Source organism: Aedes albopictus, chromosome 3 (genome assembly GCF_035046485.1).
Source record: "Aedes albopictus strain Foshan chromosome 3, AalbF5, whole genome shotgun sequence".
In the NCBI taxonomy this organism is placed as follows: domain Eukaryota; kingdom Metazoa; phylum Arthropoda; class Insecta; order Diptera; family Culicidae; genus Aedes; species Aedes albopictus.
In genome coordinates this window covers 234142487-234163462 of record NC_085138.1, presented here as the reverse complement: position 1 = coordinate 234163462, position 20976 = coordinate 234142487, and the positions used below count along the sequence as shown (strand labels likewise).

General features: G+C 42.2%; 1 protein-coding gene across 8 annotated transcripts in view; it reads left to right on the top strand.

Moving 5' to 3' along the window:
* The window catches only part of LOC109401709 (ras GTPase-activating protein raskol), a 441723-nt gene that overhangs the window by 220042 nt on the left and 200705 nt on the right, over nucleotides 1-20976 (top strand). For 5 of the 8 annotated variants that reach the window (XM_062859561.1, XM_062859558.1, XM_062859555.1 and 2 more), the window contains one exon: nucleotides 17449-17511. The exons of the other annotated variants lie outside the window; for them this stretch is intronic. In XM_062859561.1, coding sequence (XP_062715545.1) covers nucleotides 17449-17511 — 63 coding nt within the window. The remainder of the gene's footprint in view (nucleotides 1-17448; nucleotides 17512-20976) is intronic. 8 annotated transcript variants of the gene reach the window in all.

Genomic DNA, 20976 nt, shown 5'->3' with positions numbered 1-20976 from the left:
TCAAACTTTTCCCCACCTAGCACCACTTCGTCACCACTACCACGGCCGGACCGACGTTGAACACCAGCAATCATGTACTTAGACTTTGTGGTGTTGATCGTAAGTCCAATCCTCGCAATCTCCCTCTTAAAAGGTACGAACGCCTCTTCCACGGCCCGACGGTCGATTCCGATGATGTCGATATCGTCCGCGAAGCCCAGGAGCATATGCGACTTCGTGACAATGGTTCCGCTCCTGTGCACACCAGCTCTCCTTATCGCTCCTTCCAGTGCTATGTTGAACAGTAAGTTCGAAAGAGCATCGCCCTGCTTCAGTCCGTCAAAGGTTACGAACGATGACGAAATTTCATCCGCAACCCGTACACTTGATTTCGATCCGTCAAGCGTCGCACGAATCAGTCTAATCAGCTTCGCCGGAAAACCATGTTCGATCATAATCTGCCATAACTCGTTTCTCTTCACTGAATCGTACGCCGCCTTGAAATCAATAAACAGATGATGGGTCTGGAAGTTGTACTATCAAAATTTATCGAGAATCTGCCGCAGGGTAAACATCTGGTCCGTCGTTGGTCGACCCTCACGAAATCCTGCGCGATATTCGCCGACGAAGGACTCCTCAATCGGCCTCAGCCTGTGGAACAGAACTCCGGACAAAATTTTGTACGCTGAATTGAGGAGTGTTATTCCTCTGTAATTCGCGCACTCCAGTCGATGCCCTTTCTTGAAAAGAGGGCATATGAGACCATCCAACCAACTACAGTTCTTCCTCCTCCCATATTTTCAATACAATACAGTGTAAGAGTTGATACAGCTGCTCACTACCGTGCTTGAGAAGCTCGGCCGGGAGTTCGTCCTTCCCAGCAGCCTTGTTGTTCTTCAGTCCCCTAATGGCTGTCTTGACCTCGTCTAGCGTTGGAGGTTCCACAGCTTGTCCGTCGTCGTCGATTCGAATTCTGTCCGTCGCTCTTCCACTCCCACCGTTCAACAATACCTCGAAGTGCTCTCTCCACCTGGCAGCCACCATTGTCTTATCTGTCAACAAGTTTTCATTACGGTCGTTGAACATGACGGGAGAAGGCGCTGTTTTTCTCCGCACGCCATTGACAGTTTCGTAAAATCTCCGCATATCATTCTGTTGCATATAGGGTGTCCCAGAAAGTATGGGCACAACTTTGTATAGCGAGAATACAATCATTTTTTAACAAACAACAATTTTTATATTTTTGTATTTTTATTCAAAGTATTTTTATTGATACCTGTAAAAAAATTATACATTTAAAAGTATTTTTGTATGCAGAATGTTTAAAAGAAAAAAAGAACTTTCAAAACTCCTGCACAACCTATTTTTTTACTATTTTGCCATGTACACAAATTCGAAACATTTTTTTAGAATTTTTATGGCATGATATATTCGAAAACATGTTTCCTCAGATGCTTGATTGAAAATTTTCATAAGAATATGGTTTGCCTGTGCGTACTGGCCTTTCAGAATTTTGAGAAAATCGAAAAAACCACTTTTTCTATTTCTGGATGAGACATGCCCACAGACATTCGAGTTTTAAAACATGTTTTAACGAGAATTAAAAAAAATAATCTACACCTAATAAAGCTGGAGTATTTATTTAACTTATAGTGAAATTTAATTGTCTTTTTCTGCATGCTGTGGTACATATTTAGGAGCTTGTTTTCAAGTATTTGAAATTCGGAGTTTCAAAAATATCGATTTTTGGGTTTGAATTAAATTTTCAGGTTCGAAAGTCTATGTTTTCAATTCAATTTAATATTTGTATCATAGATACAAATGTATCTGTACAAATGTATCATGTAGAAAATCACGGATATATTTTTTGAAATTTTTTTCATGCTTAATTTCATGCGTGGAAAATAATTTGTTAAGCGATGTTATTGAAAAATATAGCAATTTGTGCAGAAGCCTTAAAAGGTCTTCTAGGGAAAGTTCTACCGTATTAAACGTGTAAAAATCAAATTCTAATAATTGGCATTTGATGTTAATATATTAATGCAGGATATGTGTGAAAATAAAGATAAATCATGCATCCGTTTCCAAATGGCCGAGCTTCAAAGTTGTGCCCATACTTTCTGGGACACCCTATACTCTCTTGCGCCTGAGTAATCACATTTTCCACGTGGTTTTTTTTTCTTTTTGCGGTGGATTCGTTTTTCGGCTACTCTTGCTTCCCTATATCGCTCCCTGCTCTGCCGGGTCCCCGACACCAACATCCGGCTTCTGAATTTGGAGGTATTTCTCAAAAGAATAGAATATTTTTCAAAGAAGAGAAATTTGTCTGATGATTGATCCGAAATTGAAAAATGTTTTAATACGAGTAAGATGTACTTATTCTTTTTCCCTCTTGCTTCTACTCTGTCTCTCTCTTCCTCACTCTTCTTACTTTCAGTCCTGACTCCTGAGTTCCTTAGTACCGGTGGTGGAGAGGGTCGAATTGACAGATCTCCATCGTGAGCGATTGCCTGCAATTGCCTTAACCTGTGGCCAGGTCAAATGTCTGTCGATTTCCTTTATTTCTTTGCTAAGACTGGGCCGCCATGAGCCTCTCGGCCTGCCTTTACTGTACTCCTTGCTGGGCTTCAATCTATAACGTTTTCTTGCAGATTTTGTTCCCGCCCCTGCGTAGAGTGTTGCCAACCCATCTCTGCGTTTGCTCCTGAATTTCTGTTCTGAAAGTTTTGGATTTTGGTGCAACGACTAATCAAATTGCTTGTCCATATATTGCTTAAACTCGCGAAAAGAGCCCTCGCCTTCCAGATTCGTGCTCCTTGGTATGTTAATTTTGGTGCCGTCATCGGTCGTCATTAGGCTAGCTACCAACAACGCAGCTACCGTAAAGCAGAAAGGGCTGATCGTGTTAACTTCCAACGATTTGGTCTTGGTGTTTATGGTAAGACCTGCCGTCGAGGAGCTATCAACAAAATCATCGAGCGTACTCTGAATTTCAGAGCTCCGTTGAACTAAGAGAGCAACGTCATCAGCCAGTTAGAAGTCATAGGAGTACATATTGTCGCGCTTATCTTTTATTAGAGTCCTGTGGCGGTCGTACGCTCGCAAGGCATACCGCCGCATGACAGTCGCAAGGCAAAACAAAAGAAAAAGTGTTCCCGCCAAAAACAAAAGCACGTGGGTTTCGCGAAGTGACAGATGTTTTTGAATGCATTTGTGACGAACGGCAAGAGTGGCTCAGTGGAATGAGTGTTCTTGCTGTCAAACCCCATATAATGGAATTATATACTTTTAAATCTGGTGACGCTGTTTTGATTAGTGACTGTCGCGCTAATATCAGAAGCCAGAGGCAGATAATCGCCATATTCTGATTTTTCTTGAGAGGCATAATATTTAGGTATACATAACAGTCGTCTCCATTCTACTAGGTCCATGACTGAGTGTATACAGTTCCGCACTCTGCGAAGAGTCCGCAAAACATCTCCCACTTGATCGACCCACCTGCGCACCACGTCTTCTTGTACCGGTCGGATCCCGGCAGAAGGGAATAGCAAGAATATAATAAAATATGTTATTTTGGCAAAATAACTGAGTAACGGAAAGAGTTATTTTTATCTTATTAACATAACATATCATGTTATAAACTTGTCTGTCATAAGCGGCAAAATAACAAAAATCATAACATAAAATGTTCCTGGAAGATCAGTTAAATAACACGTTTTGTTAGTTTCAATAACAACTCAATAATATCGAATTTATAAAATAAACAATAACAAATTTTGAAATAAATGAATTATTGAAAATAATCAGAAAACAAAATGAGTTATATCAATATCAAAGTGGCCTCGATGCAGTAAAATCAATAAAAAGAAAATGTCTTAAAATAATCAAGTTCTTCTTCTTGGTGACTTCTTCTTGTTGACTGGTTTCTTTTTTGACATTTTTGTCCGACTTAAAAACTTCTGGAGTTCCACCAGCTTTTCCACAACGTAAAATGGCTAACAATCTGTTGCAATTTCTATACACATACTCGTACCCGACTGAAACCAAAAAAACTGGTATACTTATCAAAGTGCTTATAGGGTAGGGCGGGGCAAGATGAGCACCCTAAGGATCACGTTGAGTTTATTGAAAGTAAACACAATTTTCCAAAGTACCTCTCAGTAGTTCTTTTCTATATCATGTTTTCTAACACCCATAAACATGGGAGGGTTCGAATTTCACAATAAGGATGATTTATTTGACTAAACAAAAAAATGTTTTATGGTCAGTTCGAACATGCTACGGGGCAAGAAGAGCACTTCTTAAAAGTCCCAATATTTTAACAATAAATTGGCCATACAGTGATTGATATAATGAACCTTGTTTATAACTATGGTATCACGTTCTAAAATCATCATTTTTTTCGAGTATTGAAAAAAAATGCAGTTTTATAATACTTTATACAAAATTACCCGAAAAAAATAAACGATTAATAAGTTGCTTATTTTTAGGAATTTACGCAACCAAATAGTTGCAGAGGTTACGGAAACCTATGTTCGGCACTATTGAGTGGATTACAATAATTTCAAAACATTTTCTATATTCCCCTGATGGGGAATAATGGGTGCTCATCTTGCCCCACTATAGGTAAATAACTAAAATTTAATGTTTGTTTTAAGAAAATATTTTCTAATCTATATATATAAAAATGCAGTGGCATACGTGGGACCGCGCATAACTTGCGAACGGATGGTCCGATTTGGGTCGTCTAAGTTTTGTTCTGTTAGTTTTCACCCAAGGAAGGTTTATGAGGCCTAAAACATGAGAAAATTGAGAGTTTAAGAAAATTGAGTTTTCATACATTTTGAACGGGGGCTTGGGCGCTTGGCTTGAAACGTCAAAAAACGCAGTAGGCAAGACAAAGTTTGCCGGGGACAGCTAGTGTAAATTAAAATGCTTTGCAATAAGCTAGTAATGTTGGCTGATAACCAGAATTATGGTAAAAATTTGATTGTGACATAAAAACCTTATTTTATTCTGATGATTTCTTATAAGAAAATGCTAAAAATCCATTCTATTGACTAATTTGACGATATTTTTTAATTCGTTTACAAACAGGATGAACATTATTCTAACGGATTATGAAGTTGTTTGGGCAAAATTCATCATAAAAGTAGTAAAACGGAGGGGTGCAATACTGTGAACAGCGTTAATCTCGAATGGTGTAGTTTTGATTGCAAAGCTGGTTATGGTTGTGCTATTAAAGATCAAAAAATTTTACAGTCTCAATAACACAATAATAACTGAACTTATGCTACAACAAAACATGTTATTGAAATGTAATGTAAAGAAAATATACCAATAGCGCGATCATATCAAAATAAGATTGTCCAACAAAACATGTTATGGAACGGTAATACTTCAATAAGTTAATAATAACAAACCAAGATATAAAAACAGGTTTTTTTTATTTCGTTGTTATTATATTGATATTCTCCTCTGCTCGGGATGGCTCTCGAGAACCATTTAAATCGGGTTGTTATCCGACATTCTGATGACGTGACCCGAACGCCGTACCTTCCCGATTTTCGCGGTGTGGGCGATGGTTGGTTTTCTCAGCAGATAATGAACCTTGTGGTTCATTCGCCTTCTACAAGTTCCGTCTTCCATCTGTACTCTGCCGTAGATGGTACGCAACACCTTCCGTTCGAAAACTCAAAGGGTGCGTTGATCCTCTGCACTTTTCGTGCACATAGAAGACTACTGTCTTTCAGCGTTTTGTAGATAGTTTACTTCGTGTGATGGTGGACTTTGTCCGGTCGTAGAGCTCGGCGGAGTTCAAAGTAAGCTTGATTTGCTGCCACAATTCGTTTCTGAATTTCTCTTCTGGTGTCGTTATCAGCGGTCACCAGTAAGCCCAAGTACATACATTCTTCAACCGCCTCGAGTTCATCACCGTCGATAGAAATTCGGGGTGGCGGGCGCGGTGGTTCATCCCTTGAGCTCTTTGCCATCATGTACTTTGTCTTCGACACATTAATAACTAATTCGATTCGCTTGGGTTCACTCTTCAGTCGGATGTACGTTTCCGCCATCGTCTCAAATTTGCGAGCTATAATATCAATATCATCAGCGAAACCAAGCAGCTGAACGGACCTCGTGAAAATCGTTCCACTTGTATTTATCCCCGCTCTCCTTATTACACCCTCTAAAACAATGTTGAACAGCAAGCATGAACCATCATCTTGCCGTAACCCTCTGCGAGATTCGAAGGTGTCGGCAGTGTCCACTCGAACTACGTTTATCACTCGATCCATCGTCGCCTTGATCAATCGAATCAGTTTATCCGGGAATCCGTATTCGTGCATAATCTGCCATAGCTGGTCTCGATCGATTGTATCTTACGCCGATTTAAAACCGATGAATAAATGATGTGTGGGCACGTTGTATTCGCGGCATTTCTGCAACACCTGGCGGATGGCGAACATCTGGTCCGTTGTAGCGCGTTAACCCATGAATCCAGTCTGATATTGCCTCATGAACTCTCTTGCAATCGGTGATAGACGGCGGCATAAAATTTGAGAGAGTATGCAATCCAACTTGTCGCCCTTTTTGTAGATGGGACACACGATACCATCCATCCATTCCTCCGGTAATACTTCCTCCTCCCAAATCTTGGTAATGACCCAGTGTAGTGATTTCACCAGTGCTTCTCCACCGTATTTAAGAAGCTCGCTTGGTAGTTAATCTGCTCCAGCGGCTTTGGTGTTTTTTTCAACCGGCCAACCTCCTCCTCAATCTCTTGAAGATCAGGGACCGGAAGTCTTTCGTCATGTGCACACTCCTAGATCTGTTACCACGCCACCATCGGTACTTGCAACGTCGCCATTGAGGTGCTTATCGTAATGCTGCCGCCACCTCTTGACCACCTCACGCTCGCTCGTGAGAATATTTCCGTGATTATCTCGACACATGTCGGCTTGTGGCACAAAGCCTCTGCGCGAGCGGTTCAACTTCTCGTAGAACTTTCGAGTGTCCTTAGTAGAGATGGGAAAACTGATTCAATTTTGAGAGTGAACCGCTACCGATTCACTCTCAAAAAAGAGTCGACTCTTTTGATCGATTCAATAACTCATTTCCGGGATTTGAAGAAAATGTAAATTTTCGATATTAGCCAACTTCTTTTCGTACAAAATTCACTTGCATTTGATGTATTTATATTGACGATTTGCACAAACGTCTGAGCATAACGTAGTGAAATACAGGATTCGCAGGTTTTCGTAAATTTCTCCGAAGAATCGAATCGCTGGTACAAGCCGGCCATATAAGTATGGAAACAAAATTAATTGTCAAAGATTGCTATGTTCTGCGTCGAATCATCATAAAGGCGTAGTCATACTAACTCTTTTCGCTATCGTAATGAACATCAGCGAATCGTGGCTCTTTTGAAAAGAGTCATGGCTCACTCACTCGGTTTTGCGAATCGATTGTTTGAGTCGATTCGCGAGTGAGTTGCCCATCTCTAGTCCTTAGCGCGGTACAGCTTTTCCATCGCTTCGCGATCTCATTCTTCCTGCTGGCGCTTCTTCATCCGGAAGACTGAGTTCTGCATGTTCCGCGCCTGTTTGTAACGTGCCTCATTCACTATCGTACGGTGTTGCAGCATTCTCGCCCATGCTGCATTCTTCTCGTTTTTCAACTATTCACATTCGTCGTCGTACCAGTCGTTTCTGTAATTCGGAGCCGCGAAGCCTAGTGCTGCAGCCGAGGTACTATCTATGAAGGCTGTTTCGCTCGAATACCGGTCTGTACCAAGGTATTTACATATTCTAAGGTAGTCTTACATGTCAAAATTGGCTGGGCGGCCATTATTTTTTCACCGTGAGAAATTCTGAAAACCGCCTCCTCAAATTCCTTTGAAGTTTCGCTTCCTCTCCTTTTCTCCACAAACTAAACGTCATGCTCAACCTTACAATATATAAAAACCTTGGTCTGTACATTACCTCCCTTCCTACCTGCGTGTTCATGTCGCCGACAACGATTTTCACGTCATGTGGCGAGCAAGCATCGTATGTTTGCTCTAACTGCGCGTAGAACGCTTCTTTCTCGTCATCAGGTCTCTCTTCGTGTGGGCAGTGGACGTTGAAGATGCTGTAGTTGAAGAAACGCTTAACTCTTAACATGCACATCCTTGCGTTGGTTACGTTGTCGCATCTTGCCCAACACTATTAAGCCTGTTCCCAGTTCATTAGTGGTGCCACAGCTTTGGTATAAGGTAGCCGCTCGATGCCCGCTTTTCCACACTTTCTGTCCAGTCCAACAAAGTTCCTGCAACGCCACGATGTCGAAGTTCCGGGGATGTAGTTCGTCGTAAAATATCCTGCCACTTCCTGCGAAACCTAGTGACTTGCAATTCCATGTTCCAAGTTTCCAATCATAGTCCTTTCGTTGGGTGGGTCTTTGCCGATTGCATCGAGTCGTATCCTATGTTATTCGCAATGGGGATTTATACGGGTGGCTTATGGAGCCCACGCCAACATTCCTGTCTCGCCGGAAGGCCATCGTGCCAGTTCTGTTTAGCATCCCAACTAGCACTGGGACGACCACGCTGATGGGGTTACCACCATGGATCTACCAGGGCGTGATGCAGCGTTTCTCACTCAGCCACTGGATGCCAAAACAGACGCTGTTTGAGCCGCACCTCCTTGGTGAACAAATGCTCGTGTCATACTTCCTCAATCTAGCTGAAGTCAAAAGGACAACAGGCTGTACTACCAGTTAGGCACACAAATCTTAGCTGGCGGTCTTTGCCATCGCTAGACCCGTGGAAGCATGATGTAGGAACTTGTGAGGACCAGAGCTATGTTGTACGCTCCTTGTCGTCTCACCATTTTGCAGCCCTGGATGTAGGATTATTTGAAAAATAGCTCTTTGATATAGATTCACATGTGCTGCGTGGATTGCCGTATGATATGCTTAAAATGATGTGATGTTTGCTAAGATTCTTATGAAAACAAGGCATTGAAGAAAGTTATTATATTAGGTCATTTTATAGGGAGGGCCAATGTCAATCGACGGTTCGAGTCGGGTTGATGAAAAGTGGATTGTGGGCACGGCTTGAACCTTTTCCAAGTCCATCCACCTATGAAGCGGAATAAAATCCTCAAGCCTTTAATGCACTCCCTATAGGATCAGGTAAACGTGTTTATTACACCTAAAGCTTTGATTACAACGGCACGAGTCAACTAACTACAGCAGTGACCTCTGCTAATTCATCAAAATAGCACGTTCAGGTCTGCGGCTCTCAATCACAGCCCTTGAATCAACCAGTCACTAGTCAGTGCTGCGCGGTCTGTGTAGTGTGGTGACAGACAGTGTATTATTTACATTCGACTGCTCAACCGCACCAACTTTGACTTTTAACGCATCGAACTTGGCATCTATTCAAACATTTTTCAAATTGCGATGACGGCGACGACGACGGCGCGTCGGTGGTTGCCCCTTCGACCGTCATGGAACGTTAAGCATCACCTCTCAGAGTCGTGGCTCGCCGTCGAATTGACCATGTTGACCGCTGCCTGTTGGTACAAAGTGTGAAATTTCGTGGGAAAAAAATTCATTAGATGATTAGATTGTTCGGCCACTACACGATGACAATTAGCTGACACATTTTAGATGAGGTTTGGTGATAAATCCACTCACCTATGGTTGACATTCCGTGTTAAATGTTTACGCGGTGCTACTGATGATTCCTAACGATACCGGTAAAGGTCAGCTACTGGGCGCCTGACCTTCGCCTAAGAATGTATATTTAAATCTACACACAAGCAGTCATCCAAAAAACTCACCTGTTTGGTTAAAATTAGCTGCTTTGTCCCAGTTCTCACTTCGGGGGTGCAACATTGGTGCATGCGGTATGGTTAGGTACCTACCGGGCTATAATTTGCAATTTCTGTTTCTCACCTCGCCATCAGCCTTTGGTTACGTGCAGCTTGAGACGAATCGCCATGGCTGTGTGTGCATCTCTACTAACGATGACGATGACGACGGGAAAAAAGGCGAAAAAATAACATTAATGACCGGTTGGATAAAACCAGTGAAAAAGACCGTAAAATTAAATTTAACAACCATATCATATGTTTTGAAATGTAGGTACTTCTGCTGCCGGGTGGTGAGGTTTCTCGTAAGTTGCCTTTTCATTCATTTTGATTCGCTCATCTCACACCACCCTCTGTCTGCTGCCATGCATGGTTCCACGTCTCGTGGTGGCCATCGCTTTTGAGTATCAGGAAGGCGGAATCTGTACACGAACTGGTATTAAGTTTATAGCATGTATGCAAATTATAAAAACATCACAATTTTACTGTCATTTTCTCTTTCACTGAAATTGAGAAAAGTATAAGACCAAGCCTCAATGACACAATCGCCGTTTAGCATGCATAATGCCAAAGACCGTTTGAAAATGATAAAGATCCTGTACTATTACTAATTGGTACTTAATTGAAAAAGTAAAGTAGTGATGACGCTAAAATGAAACTAATCCATGTGATGTGGGACCGATTGCTATTTGAGAAAAAAAACAATGGATTCAGTCAATTAGCTCCAATTATTTGTTGGCAGATACGGTGCTTATGTTTTTCGTTACACTCATTAGAAGCAACCACACATAAAACAATGGCTAAGATATGTGGCGTTTTTCTATGAAGTAAAAGCACACAACCACAAAGTGGCGTTTGACAAAAAATGACATGAGAAAGTTAAGGAAAGTTTGTTGTACACGGTAATTACAAGCTAGGTGGATGCACTTTGAGAAAGTGTTGTATGAAAAAAAGTGCAGAATTAATTTGTGTGTACGGTTTATCATATCAATAAGCAATTCTCGTTTTATGCTTCATGTGACATCCTCGATTATGATGATACCTGACTCTTGGCGCAGTGTTCCATGAGCACTTCAATGACCGTTGACTGTGTCTGACAAGGTTAAATCTAGAATTATTATATATGTATGACTATGGATCGGCAATCCGGAGACGGTGGGTTCGATTCCCGTTCCGGTCGGGAAAATATTATCGACTCCCTGGGCATAGTATTTCATTGTGCTTGCTTAGCAATATACAACTTCATGCAATGGCAGGCAAAGAAAGCCCTTCAATTAATAACTGTGGAAACGCTCAAAGAACACTAAGTTGAAGAGAGGCATGCCAAGTTCCAGTCGGAACGTAGAGCCATAAAGAAGGAGAAGAAGTAGTATAGAAGGTTCTGGTAAAAATGGTGCATTGAGAAACTTGACAGGAGTATCCAACATAGCGAAAGTTCTCAAAAGTTCCTACCTCATGCTTTCGCAGGACTTCCAGCTATGAGTTGTTTGCTTAGCTGGTTAGTCAGGGCACTGTACAAGTCCTTGTGACTTCAGCTACATTGAAGAGCATCTGTTTATTTAGGAGGTGCGGCTCAAACACCGTATGTTCTGGCATCCAGCAGTAGAGCATCGAAATAGGAACAGTCAGGGTTCCTGATTTCCACTTTGGAAGACACTCAGCAATGAATGCTTTTTTTTAATTAAATTTTTATTCTTCAACCACTTAACCTAAATTACAGCTCTTTTGTCCACTAGAGCACTGCGTGAGCGATTCCAATTGGCGGCTGCACTTACACTTTGTACAGCGCCTAAATGTATTCTATTCTAATTGTGCTATTTCGAACTGGTTGCCATTGCGCTGCTGTCACTTTCTACCCTGTCCATGGGTAGAATGATGAGCACGAAAGGATGTTGATGATGATGTGTGGCTCTTATTTTTTATCCAGTTCGATAGGGGGTCCATTATAAGTTGCCGTTAGCCGATATTCTAGTTTCCGGGTCCGTTAGAGCATATGCTCAGAAGGGGGTCAAGGTGTCAGCTGCTCTCGAGGGGGAAGAGCAACTGACGAAAAATTTCAAGTGCCAGGGCTAGGATCGAACCCATGACCCATGAACCCATGACATCCTCCAGAGAGGGGCTAGTGCACATCACACCCTCAAGGTTAGCTGCGTAGCCTGCAACAACAAACATCGATGACTCGCTTTGGAGAGTCCTTCGCGATAGCTTGCTGGCACTTATGCAGTTTCCCGAGTGGTACTCACCACTTCCTTTGTCCTCGGAAGGCGGACAGGGTCTACCCCACGCCCGCGTTCAACTGTTTTGCAGACATCAAGAACTGGTGCCTACGTGCAATCAGATCTGACCTGATGAAGGCAAGGGTATCACTACCCTTCAGGCCCTATCAGCTGCACCAGAAGGTTGCTGACAGTAGGGTCTCCACAGGTCTTCACCTGCCCCGGCCTTTACCGGGGACACCATTTCAACCGCGGGCTCGGATCCAACCCAGTAGTAGTAGACCGACGCCACGACAGCAACGCTATCTGGTCATTATCTCCGCGACCACTTAATCGCTGTAAGGGTCGATTTCGACCGCAAGACACCGGCATGACCAACGAAGCCGACTTCGAACCCCTGGACCACCTCTTGTACCGCATTTGAACTAGCCATTCTCCGAGTCCACGCGCCACCTCCTCTGTAGCTCCAAGACGATGTAGGTGATAGCCGTTGGAATGGCATTCCAACCAAACTCATCCCTACACATCCTCTGGACAAGATTGTCCGGAGTTGTGTCCTCCTCGCATGTGGGTAGCATGCGGTTACGCATTGTGCGAGAACACGGGCACGCGAACAAAACGTGTTCCGCCGTTTAATCTAAATTAGCACAAACAGGGCATTCGGGAGAATCCGCACCGCCCGAAACGGTGTTGATACCTACTGTCGGAAGCAACCATGACCTGAAAGGACCTGTGTCAGGTGGAATGTAATTTCCCCATGGCGCCTATTAATCCAACTATCTACCCTCGGTATCAACCTATGGGTCCACCTTCCTTTGGTGGAACTGTCCCACGCACGCTGCCATTTGACCATAGAGGCCATCCTGGCAGTCCTGCGTATGCCTCTTGTACCACGCATTTCGAAGCATTGTCCTCCCTGATAAGGATGCCGATAGACACCATACCAGTGATGACGCTGAGCGCATCGTGTGACACGGTACGTCCGCGTTCGCAACGCTCAGGCACATCAGCCTGTAAGTACTTTCCAGCTTACCACGGTAGCTTTCGGTACTTAGCGTCGTGCCTCACGCCGGGCCGCCATACCTTAGTATGTACGTAGCGACACTAGCCAGAAGCTTGCGTTTACTGGCGTACACCGCAGAGCTATTGGACATCATCCGGGACAGTGCCACTATAGCTGTGGAGGTTCTTTTACAGGCGTAATCAGCGTGGCTACCGAAGGTAGCCTATCGTAGGCTTATCGTCGATCATCACGCCCAAGTGTTTAACGGAGCGCTTCGACGTGATAGTGCAATCGTCTACACTGACCACCGCTTGCTGCTCCGACTTCCGGTTGTTTACCTCATTTTTGTAGTGAGCCAATTCCAGCTTCTTGGCCCTCATCCACGCCTCCACAACCTTGATCGAGTGGGTAGTAGTCAACTCCAGTTCTTCGATCGACTCACCGTAGACTTCGAGCGTAATGTCGTCAGCAAAGCAGACAATCTCCATTCCCCTTGGAACTCCAACCTCAACACCTCATGTACGTAGCATGACATTCCATAACACCGAACGCAGGATATGTCTTGGAATGCTTGCAAGAAACTAAAAGTGTTACACTTCCGGCTTGTGAACTGCAGAATGGTGACATGAATGTGGAAGCTATTCAAGAAAAACCATGGCACAAAAATGGCGAATGCGAATTCTGAGCCCATCGCCGTGTTGGGCTATTCTAAGCAGGGATAGTGTGCCTCGAAACTCTGTGCACCGCAGACACCTGTGTGTCACATGATATTTAGGGGGTCTCGGAGGTACCAGGAGGTTAAAAAGGGATTTCTGATAAGTTTCTGTGGTGTTTCCCAGGGGCCTCAGGTGCGTTTCGAGCAGGTTTCAGGGGACATTTTAGATCTTGATCAAAAGTATTTCAGGTGTTTTTTTTATGTTTTTAACGTGTATTTAAACTTAAGAGATCATGTTTCTGTTGTGCACATGGATGTCAATGCATTTTCAACATTGGGTTTCAGAATTTGATGGCGTTTCAAGGTTTTTGAGAAGTATCTGAGTCTCAGGCGGTTTCGAGAGGGATCCGGAAATATTTCAGAGCATTTCAAGTGGCTTGAGTGAGGTTTCCGAAGATTTTGAAGTGTTTCGGAAGTGTGAAAATCCTTGATCAGATAGGTTTCAAGGAGTGTCAGGAGCATTTAGAGGGTTTCTAGCGGGTTTAAGTGAGATTCATGAGCATTTTTAGGAATTTTCATGTGTGTTTTTTGTGATTTCAGGGAGTTTTAAGGGGCTTAGAGGTATTTGAGAACCGTTTAGTGGTTTTTAGAAGTTATCAGGGGTTTTCAGTTGTTTCAGAATCGTTTTGGGGGTTTTCTGGAGATTCAGCAGCGTTTCGAGGGGTTTCAGGAACGTTTGGAGTTTAGGGCATTTCAAAAGGTTGAAGTGACGTTCCAGAGGGATGCATGAAAATTCGGGAGCGTTTCAGAGACTTCCAGAAGGAGTTATGGAACGTTTTGAAGGGTTTTGGGAGGGTTTCGGGATTTCTTTGGCAAAGTTGTTTGGTAAGACAAGGATTCTCAGAGGAATAGCAGTTTAGTTCGGGTTTGTGCTACCAGGCGGCACTAATCATAAAATTGCAAAAGCATGCAAATGATTAGAATTTCTTTAAAAGTGTAGTCGTTGCTTCGAATCCCATCAGAACGCAATTTTTTTCACAAATTCATCTCTCAATTTGTCAAACGATCATCATTCTGTGTCTTCTAATTTGATGATGATGTATGGAACTCAATACTTCAGAGGAAAAAAAAATGTGCTGGAAGCTCGTTTTATCGTAGATTGTCAGATTTTCAGCACGTTTGTGCAAACAATTTCGAAGCCTTCTTGTTAAATTGACTCCATTTCAAACATAATATCTAAACGTCACACAAAGTAAACATTTTCCGATATCCCAAAATACTTTCAGGAATTTCTTTTGAAATACCATCAAGGATTACTATCAGGATTTCTTCCATTAGGGATTGCTACTAAGATTATTGATTGATCCCGCAATTCCTCCTGAAACCCTTACAAATATTCCTTCAGTAACTCATCCTTGGATTCTTTTAAAGATTCTTCCCGGCGTTTCTTTAAGGATTCCTCACGGGATTGACTTCGAGATTTTTCCAGAAAATCCTCCAGGCATTCATTTATTGATTAGGGAATGTTTACAAGATTCTTTCATGAATTCCTCCCGGGATTCCTTTTGCGATATATTCGGGAATCCTTCCAGGGATTCCTACCGGGATTTCTGGTGAGATTCCTTCCTTGATTTTTATGGTTCTATAGGATTTTAAATAACAGCGCTTAATCGAGGGTTCCTCTACGAAAAATTCAATGAAACATTTGTTATTTTTCCTGTTACATGGTTTCCGTCAGGGATACTACCAGGGATTCCATCACAAATTACTCCCGGAATTCCCTCATTCAGATTTATTTTCAAAAAATTCCTTCCGGGATTTCTCTAGAGATCCTTTCAGGGATTCGTTTCGTGATTCCTTCGATTATACTCTTAGTCTTTCTCCCGGGATTTTTCGTGAAACTAGATATTCCCAGATAATTTTCTCCGATTTCCTAAGAGGAAGAAGGAAGAGGTATCTTCAATTATGCCAAATCACTGGAAATCATGTTGTCACGATAATACATATTATCCCAGATTCTTCTTCGAACTGACCATCACCCTTCAATAGATCCTTCTTGTGTTTTCTATTACATATCCATCTGGGCACTGCAGCTATATATCTCTCACCCACATTCAAAGTTCTAGCTTTTGTTTTCCTCACAACCGTTTGCATATTCATATATGTATCGCCACCACCGCCAACACATGCATTAAAATGCGCTATTTTTCTCAATTTGCATATCTTTGCTGCACACTCTCTCAAGCTGAACAAATGAACTACGTTCTGTGTTCGGTATGTGGTGTCCAATGCCTGGTTGAGCCTCAGTCTGTGGGTACTGAACCGACCAACAACCGTCGCGTCACCGACAGACTCGAACGACGTTAATGATAAAAAAGCCTGCAGCATGTATATAAAGAGTAATGCAGATCCCCAGCAGAAATGATCGAATAATGTGTGTCGGACTGTTGTGGGTCGCAAATTCTGATATTCATTATGCATACGGGCCGTTTCCGATGAAATGTAGTAGATGTATGGAGATCAGGGGATCCCAACTTGAAAGGTACTGGAGGTTCATCCGAAGTTTCGGCATTCTAGAATGCTTTGAACCGTTAGTGAACTGATCTCCCGTTTGCAGCATAGTTGTACCATGTTAATAGGGATTCCCGTAGATCATGGGACAACTATGCTGCGCACCATAGTGATTAAGTGATTCGGTCTCTTTATAATGTTTGAGAACCCCTGACGTAACCACTGTACCGCAGCACGAGCTACAGCACGCTGCTGATGCCGTTTTTGTTTGATCAACAGACGCATTTTCGCAGCGTACCTTGAACACTGAAAGAGTCAGACATATGAATTATGACCAATAGCTGCCGTCTGATGAATATTCAATAAACGACAAATGATTTCATGCCGACCGCCCGGCCGAAGTAACACCTTTGTTTGACTGCTTCATCCAATGCTCTGCCTCGAATGAAGACAGATCACCGATTTTTCTTGTATTGACAATATAGCGATCGCTAGAAACTGATCACCGCTTTCAAGTAGAAAATTGCCATCCTTGGTAATAAAATTTTGCAACCTGCTACGAGTGAAGATCCAAGTATTTCTGCCGACTGACTGTGTATATGTAGTGAAAGACTTGCGGCGAGTTAGGCTCATCTGCATGATTCTACACAAGTGTGTGAAAACCCAAGCCCCCAGCAGATCGCCATCGCACAAGTTAACATTGGTAATGACTGCTTGCGGAGCACCAAAGAGAGCGCCTAGTGCTGGCTGACTGGCTATCCGCAGCGTTATGCAACATTCAAATTAGCTAAGAGCTTGTAATTGATCAAACAAATTATTCCACTTTGCTTGCCCGTCATTCTCCTTCAAAATTACAACTCATTACGTTGCGTCGGGGTCTTTGGCAAACTTGTTCTTTCACTGTGGTAAAGATAGTTTGTGTCATTCTCGGCGAGGATTTCTAAGTTTTCGTTGAGGGCTTTTTAGAGGTTTTTGAGGCGGGTACCTCAAATTTGCAATAATGCAAAAAGACGACGGGTGTTATTTTTGGTCTTCTCACTAGGATTTCTTTGCACTGAAATAGTAACATTAATTAACCAAAAATCGCAGACGCATATATGTATTTCGTAAGGGTTATGGGTTTATGGGTCCATGTTATCAAAATTTAGAAAGTCTTAAACAACAGACTTAAGTACTTATTGAATACACAATTTTAATTTTATTTCTTTTTCCTTTCTCTTATTACAGGTGAGTTCAAGTCCAGGACGCTTCCACGCTTTCATATCGATAACTCACTCTGCGGCGAAGGAGGTGATAGCATTTCGATTTTTAATCCATTCATAAGACCCATTCCTACACAATAATGTATAAAAATCGCATAAGCTTAATCCAATTAACAGTAATTTATGACGAAAATTTTGTCCGCCCAACCTAACTGGTCCACTACCAAAACCGGTACTTTATCCGGTGCGCTAAGCTTAATTAAAAATTCATTGCAATAATGTATCCACTTTGGCTCGATGGTGTCGATGGTCCACATCCTCTCTGGCTGGTGGCGCACGATGACGACGTGACGTCCACCCACCCGGCTAGTTATATTGTCGCTGCAGCACTAACCTGCAATTCGCTGGAGAGTCCAGCGACGCGACGATTTCCAGCGACGTCAATGAAACTGTCATAGCAACTCTGACGTTTTATAATCTCCACCACTGTTTACCTCCAGCTGGCTTTCGTTGTACGTGCTGACTCTCTCAATCCGTAATTTCGAAGCATTTTCCCAACAATTTTTTGGACTTACTCGTCTGAGATCAATCCGACCTCATCAAAGCTACCGAGAAACGATTAATTTCGAGGCAAAACTTCCGCTACGGAGAATTTGCAAATTCGGTTGCCCAGTACGAAGAAACGGTAGGAGAAACATTTACTCATTTAAAGGAGCAATAGCTTGTGGCCATGTTTTCAAGCGCTGGGTGTAAGGCTTGGTGTGAGGTATAAAGTGCACAGGATAGGTAAATAAAAACCATGGTGCATCACCTATCGTATAAGTAGTCTTGGTCGATGTCCCGAAGAATTTAATTCTTCACAAACTTCAGTGTGGTTTTTTGTTATACAATGCACTTTTGTCACTTTTCAATGCTATTCAATATGTAGTTTTGAAAATTGTTAAAGTCGTGCATCAACAAATTGCGAAATATTGCTTTTTTCCTTCAAATTTTTTTCGAAGTTTTGTCACATTATCAATCAAGACAACACTCCAAAAAATATATCAGGATCGTCGCTGGAGACAGGTGTGAGGTCTAGCGACACGTCGCTTCCAATTTTTTTCTGCAGGCACAATACTTCGAAAATGGTGACCATTAACCGACGGGGCCCAGGTAGGAAACTGCTGCACTTAACATACATTTCCATAAAGATAGCAAACCGTGCCACTCACTCGATCGTCTAACAAACAAAAGCTTAGCTGACCTTGGTGGTGGCTGGTTGAGGAGTTGCGACGACTATCTCCAAATTAACCCTCACTGGGCACGATAGGTTTAAAATATCATTAGTAAATAATGTCTACTGAATTATTAAAATATTCGATGTTAGAAATTAACAATTAATTCAAAGTTTCAAAATCTTGTTTAAAAACAAAATGGCTCTAATTTTTCTGCTTTCGTTTGAGTAACGTCTCATAAAAGTCTGCTCCTAAACTTTTAATTTATTTTTGAATTTAATCTAGATACTCAAAACTTGGATTTTTTCTGATACTGTTGCAATTCGATCTTCTTTTCTGCCCTGAAAGGGTTGATTTTCATTCACATTGTCGATAAAGTCATAAATTGCTGCGCCGGCAGTCATGTGCCAGCTAGGATCCCTCTAATCGTTGTCACCGTTAACAATGGATTAAATTCAATAAATTTTATTGCCGTCCACCCTCTGAAGAAACGCTTCCAAATTAGGATAAAAGATACCTACACGCAATTTTGCGCTGATTTATGGTGATTTGCCTCACCCAAATGCAATAAAATAATTGCACGATGCTTAGCTAAAAGTTTAAAAATTAGTTAAAAAAAATATTTATAATACCATGAAATGACAGCATAACAAAATCATAAATGGAAAACAAATTCAATGAAGATAAACTGATTACAAGATATGATATCAGTTTGCTACGAAAACCTTATCATGTTTTCGATTTGCTATCATTTTGTTGTTGGGCTTCGCTTGGGCAGTCAAATTGCAAAAATGTATACATTACTACCAACAGATACATAGCTGGAGTCTTCCTAATGAGAACCACAACATATCACCAGTATCCTGACAATAGACAGTTTCTGTTATAAAAAAAAAATCAATCCAGAGTTGTTGGTTGAACTATTTTTTATCTCGCAATTTTATTCATGGAACGACATTTTGTGGGGGCCTTTTGCTGAACTTGCTTAAGGCATGAAATTTTGTATAGAGAGAAGTAGTTGAATATGTTCTAAACAACATTAAGGGGTTGTTATCATCTTGATGGTGATAAAATTAAATAAAAAAAAATATCTCATATCCTGAAACTAGCTAGACAATACGCAATACAAATTTCAAAAAAAAAATGGAGTACTAGAATGAAAGATACAGTCCATAGTAGTGCGAAACTTTGAACGCGATCATCACGATACATTCTGAAAGCTAATTGACGAAATTCCAATAATGAATATTCTTCCAATTTTTCGTAATTCAAATCTTAAGGTACTGAGCAATTACATTTCAGGGGCTATTCAAAGGTTTTCAGGAGGTACTAGGTGGTCTCATGGGTGTTTGAACGCGTCTCAGGAATTCTCAGGGGACTCCATTGGCTCTCAGGGGCGCTTCAGGGGTGTTTCAGGCAGTTTCCAAGGGCGTTTCAAGGGGTCTAAGGGGCTTTTCCGCGGTAACAGAGGCGTTTCAGGGGAATTTACAAGCGCTTCGGGAATCGGAGGAGATATCCGCGGTAACAGAGGCGTTTCAGGGGAATTTACAAGCGCTTCGGGAATCGGAGGAGATATCCAAGGAGTTCCTGGGGCGCTTCAGGGTGTCTCGGGGGCATTCAAGGAGGTCTCAGGGGCGTAGTAGAGGACTTCAGGGGCGTTTCGTGGGTATTCATGAGGTCCCAGGAGGTTTTAGGAGGGTTCCATGAGACTATTAGGAGATTACAGAAGCATTTCAGGGGTCTATCAATTAGTGTATGTAGTTAGTGCTAACCTCAGAACGAGCATGGCATTCATAAGACGCGACTCGAAACCACGGCATACCTGTGTTCTCTAATGCGTACTTTGACCTTCCGACGGGTTTATCCGATATACACAACCTGGCAGTCCTTGCAGGGAAGACTGCCAGGTGGATCCTTGCTTTTAAGGTTACAAAGCAGGTCACGCAGAATGTTCTCACTTTTGTGAACCCTTTATAACCCTTGTCGGTGGATTGTGGTTTTTAAGAGGGGGGGGGGGTTAGAATGGCAGGCTGGCTTTCTCTTTGTCCAGTTGTAGTGTAGTTATACTGTGCGGATGTGCTTCATTCTCAAAATCACTCATGTGAAGGGGACCCATACTGAGTACAAAGGTTTGTCTGTAAACTCTCCCTCTAAAGGAAAAAAAAATCTGGTTCAGTGTTTGGACGAAAAAGTGATCAGTGAACCACTCGGCAGTTTTTCTTCCCTTCTGTTGGTTCTGTTTCAATTACCAAGCGGTGTATGTTCTCTCGTCGAGTCGCATGGTTCACGAAGAAACAAAAAGAGGATACTCCGATATAAACAAGCTGCGGCGATGAGCG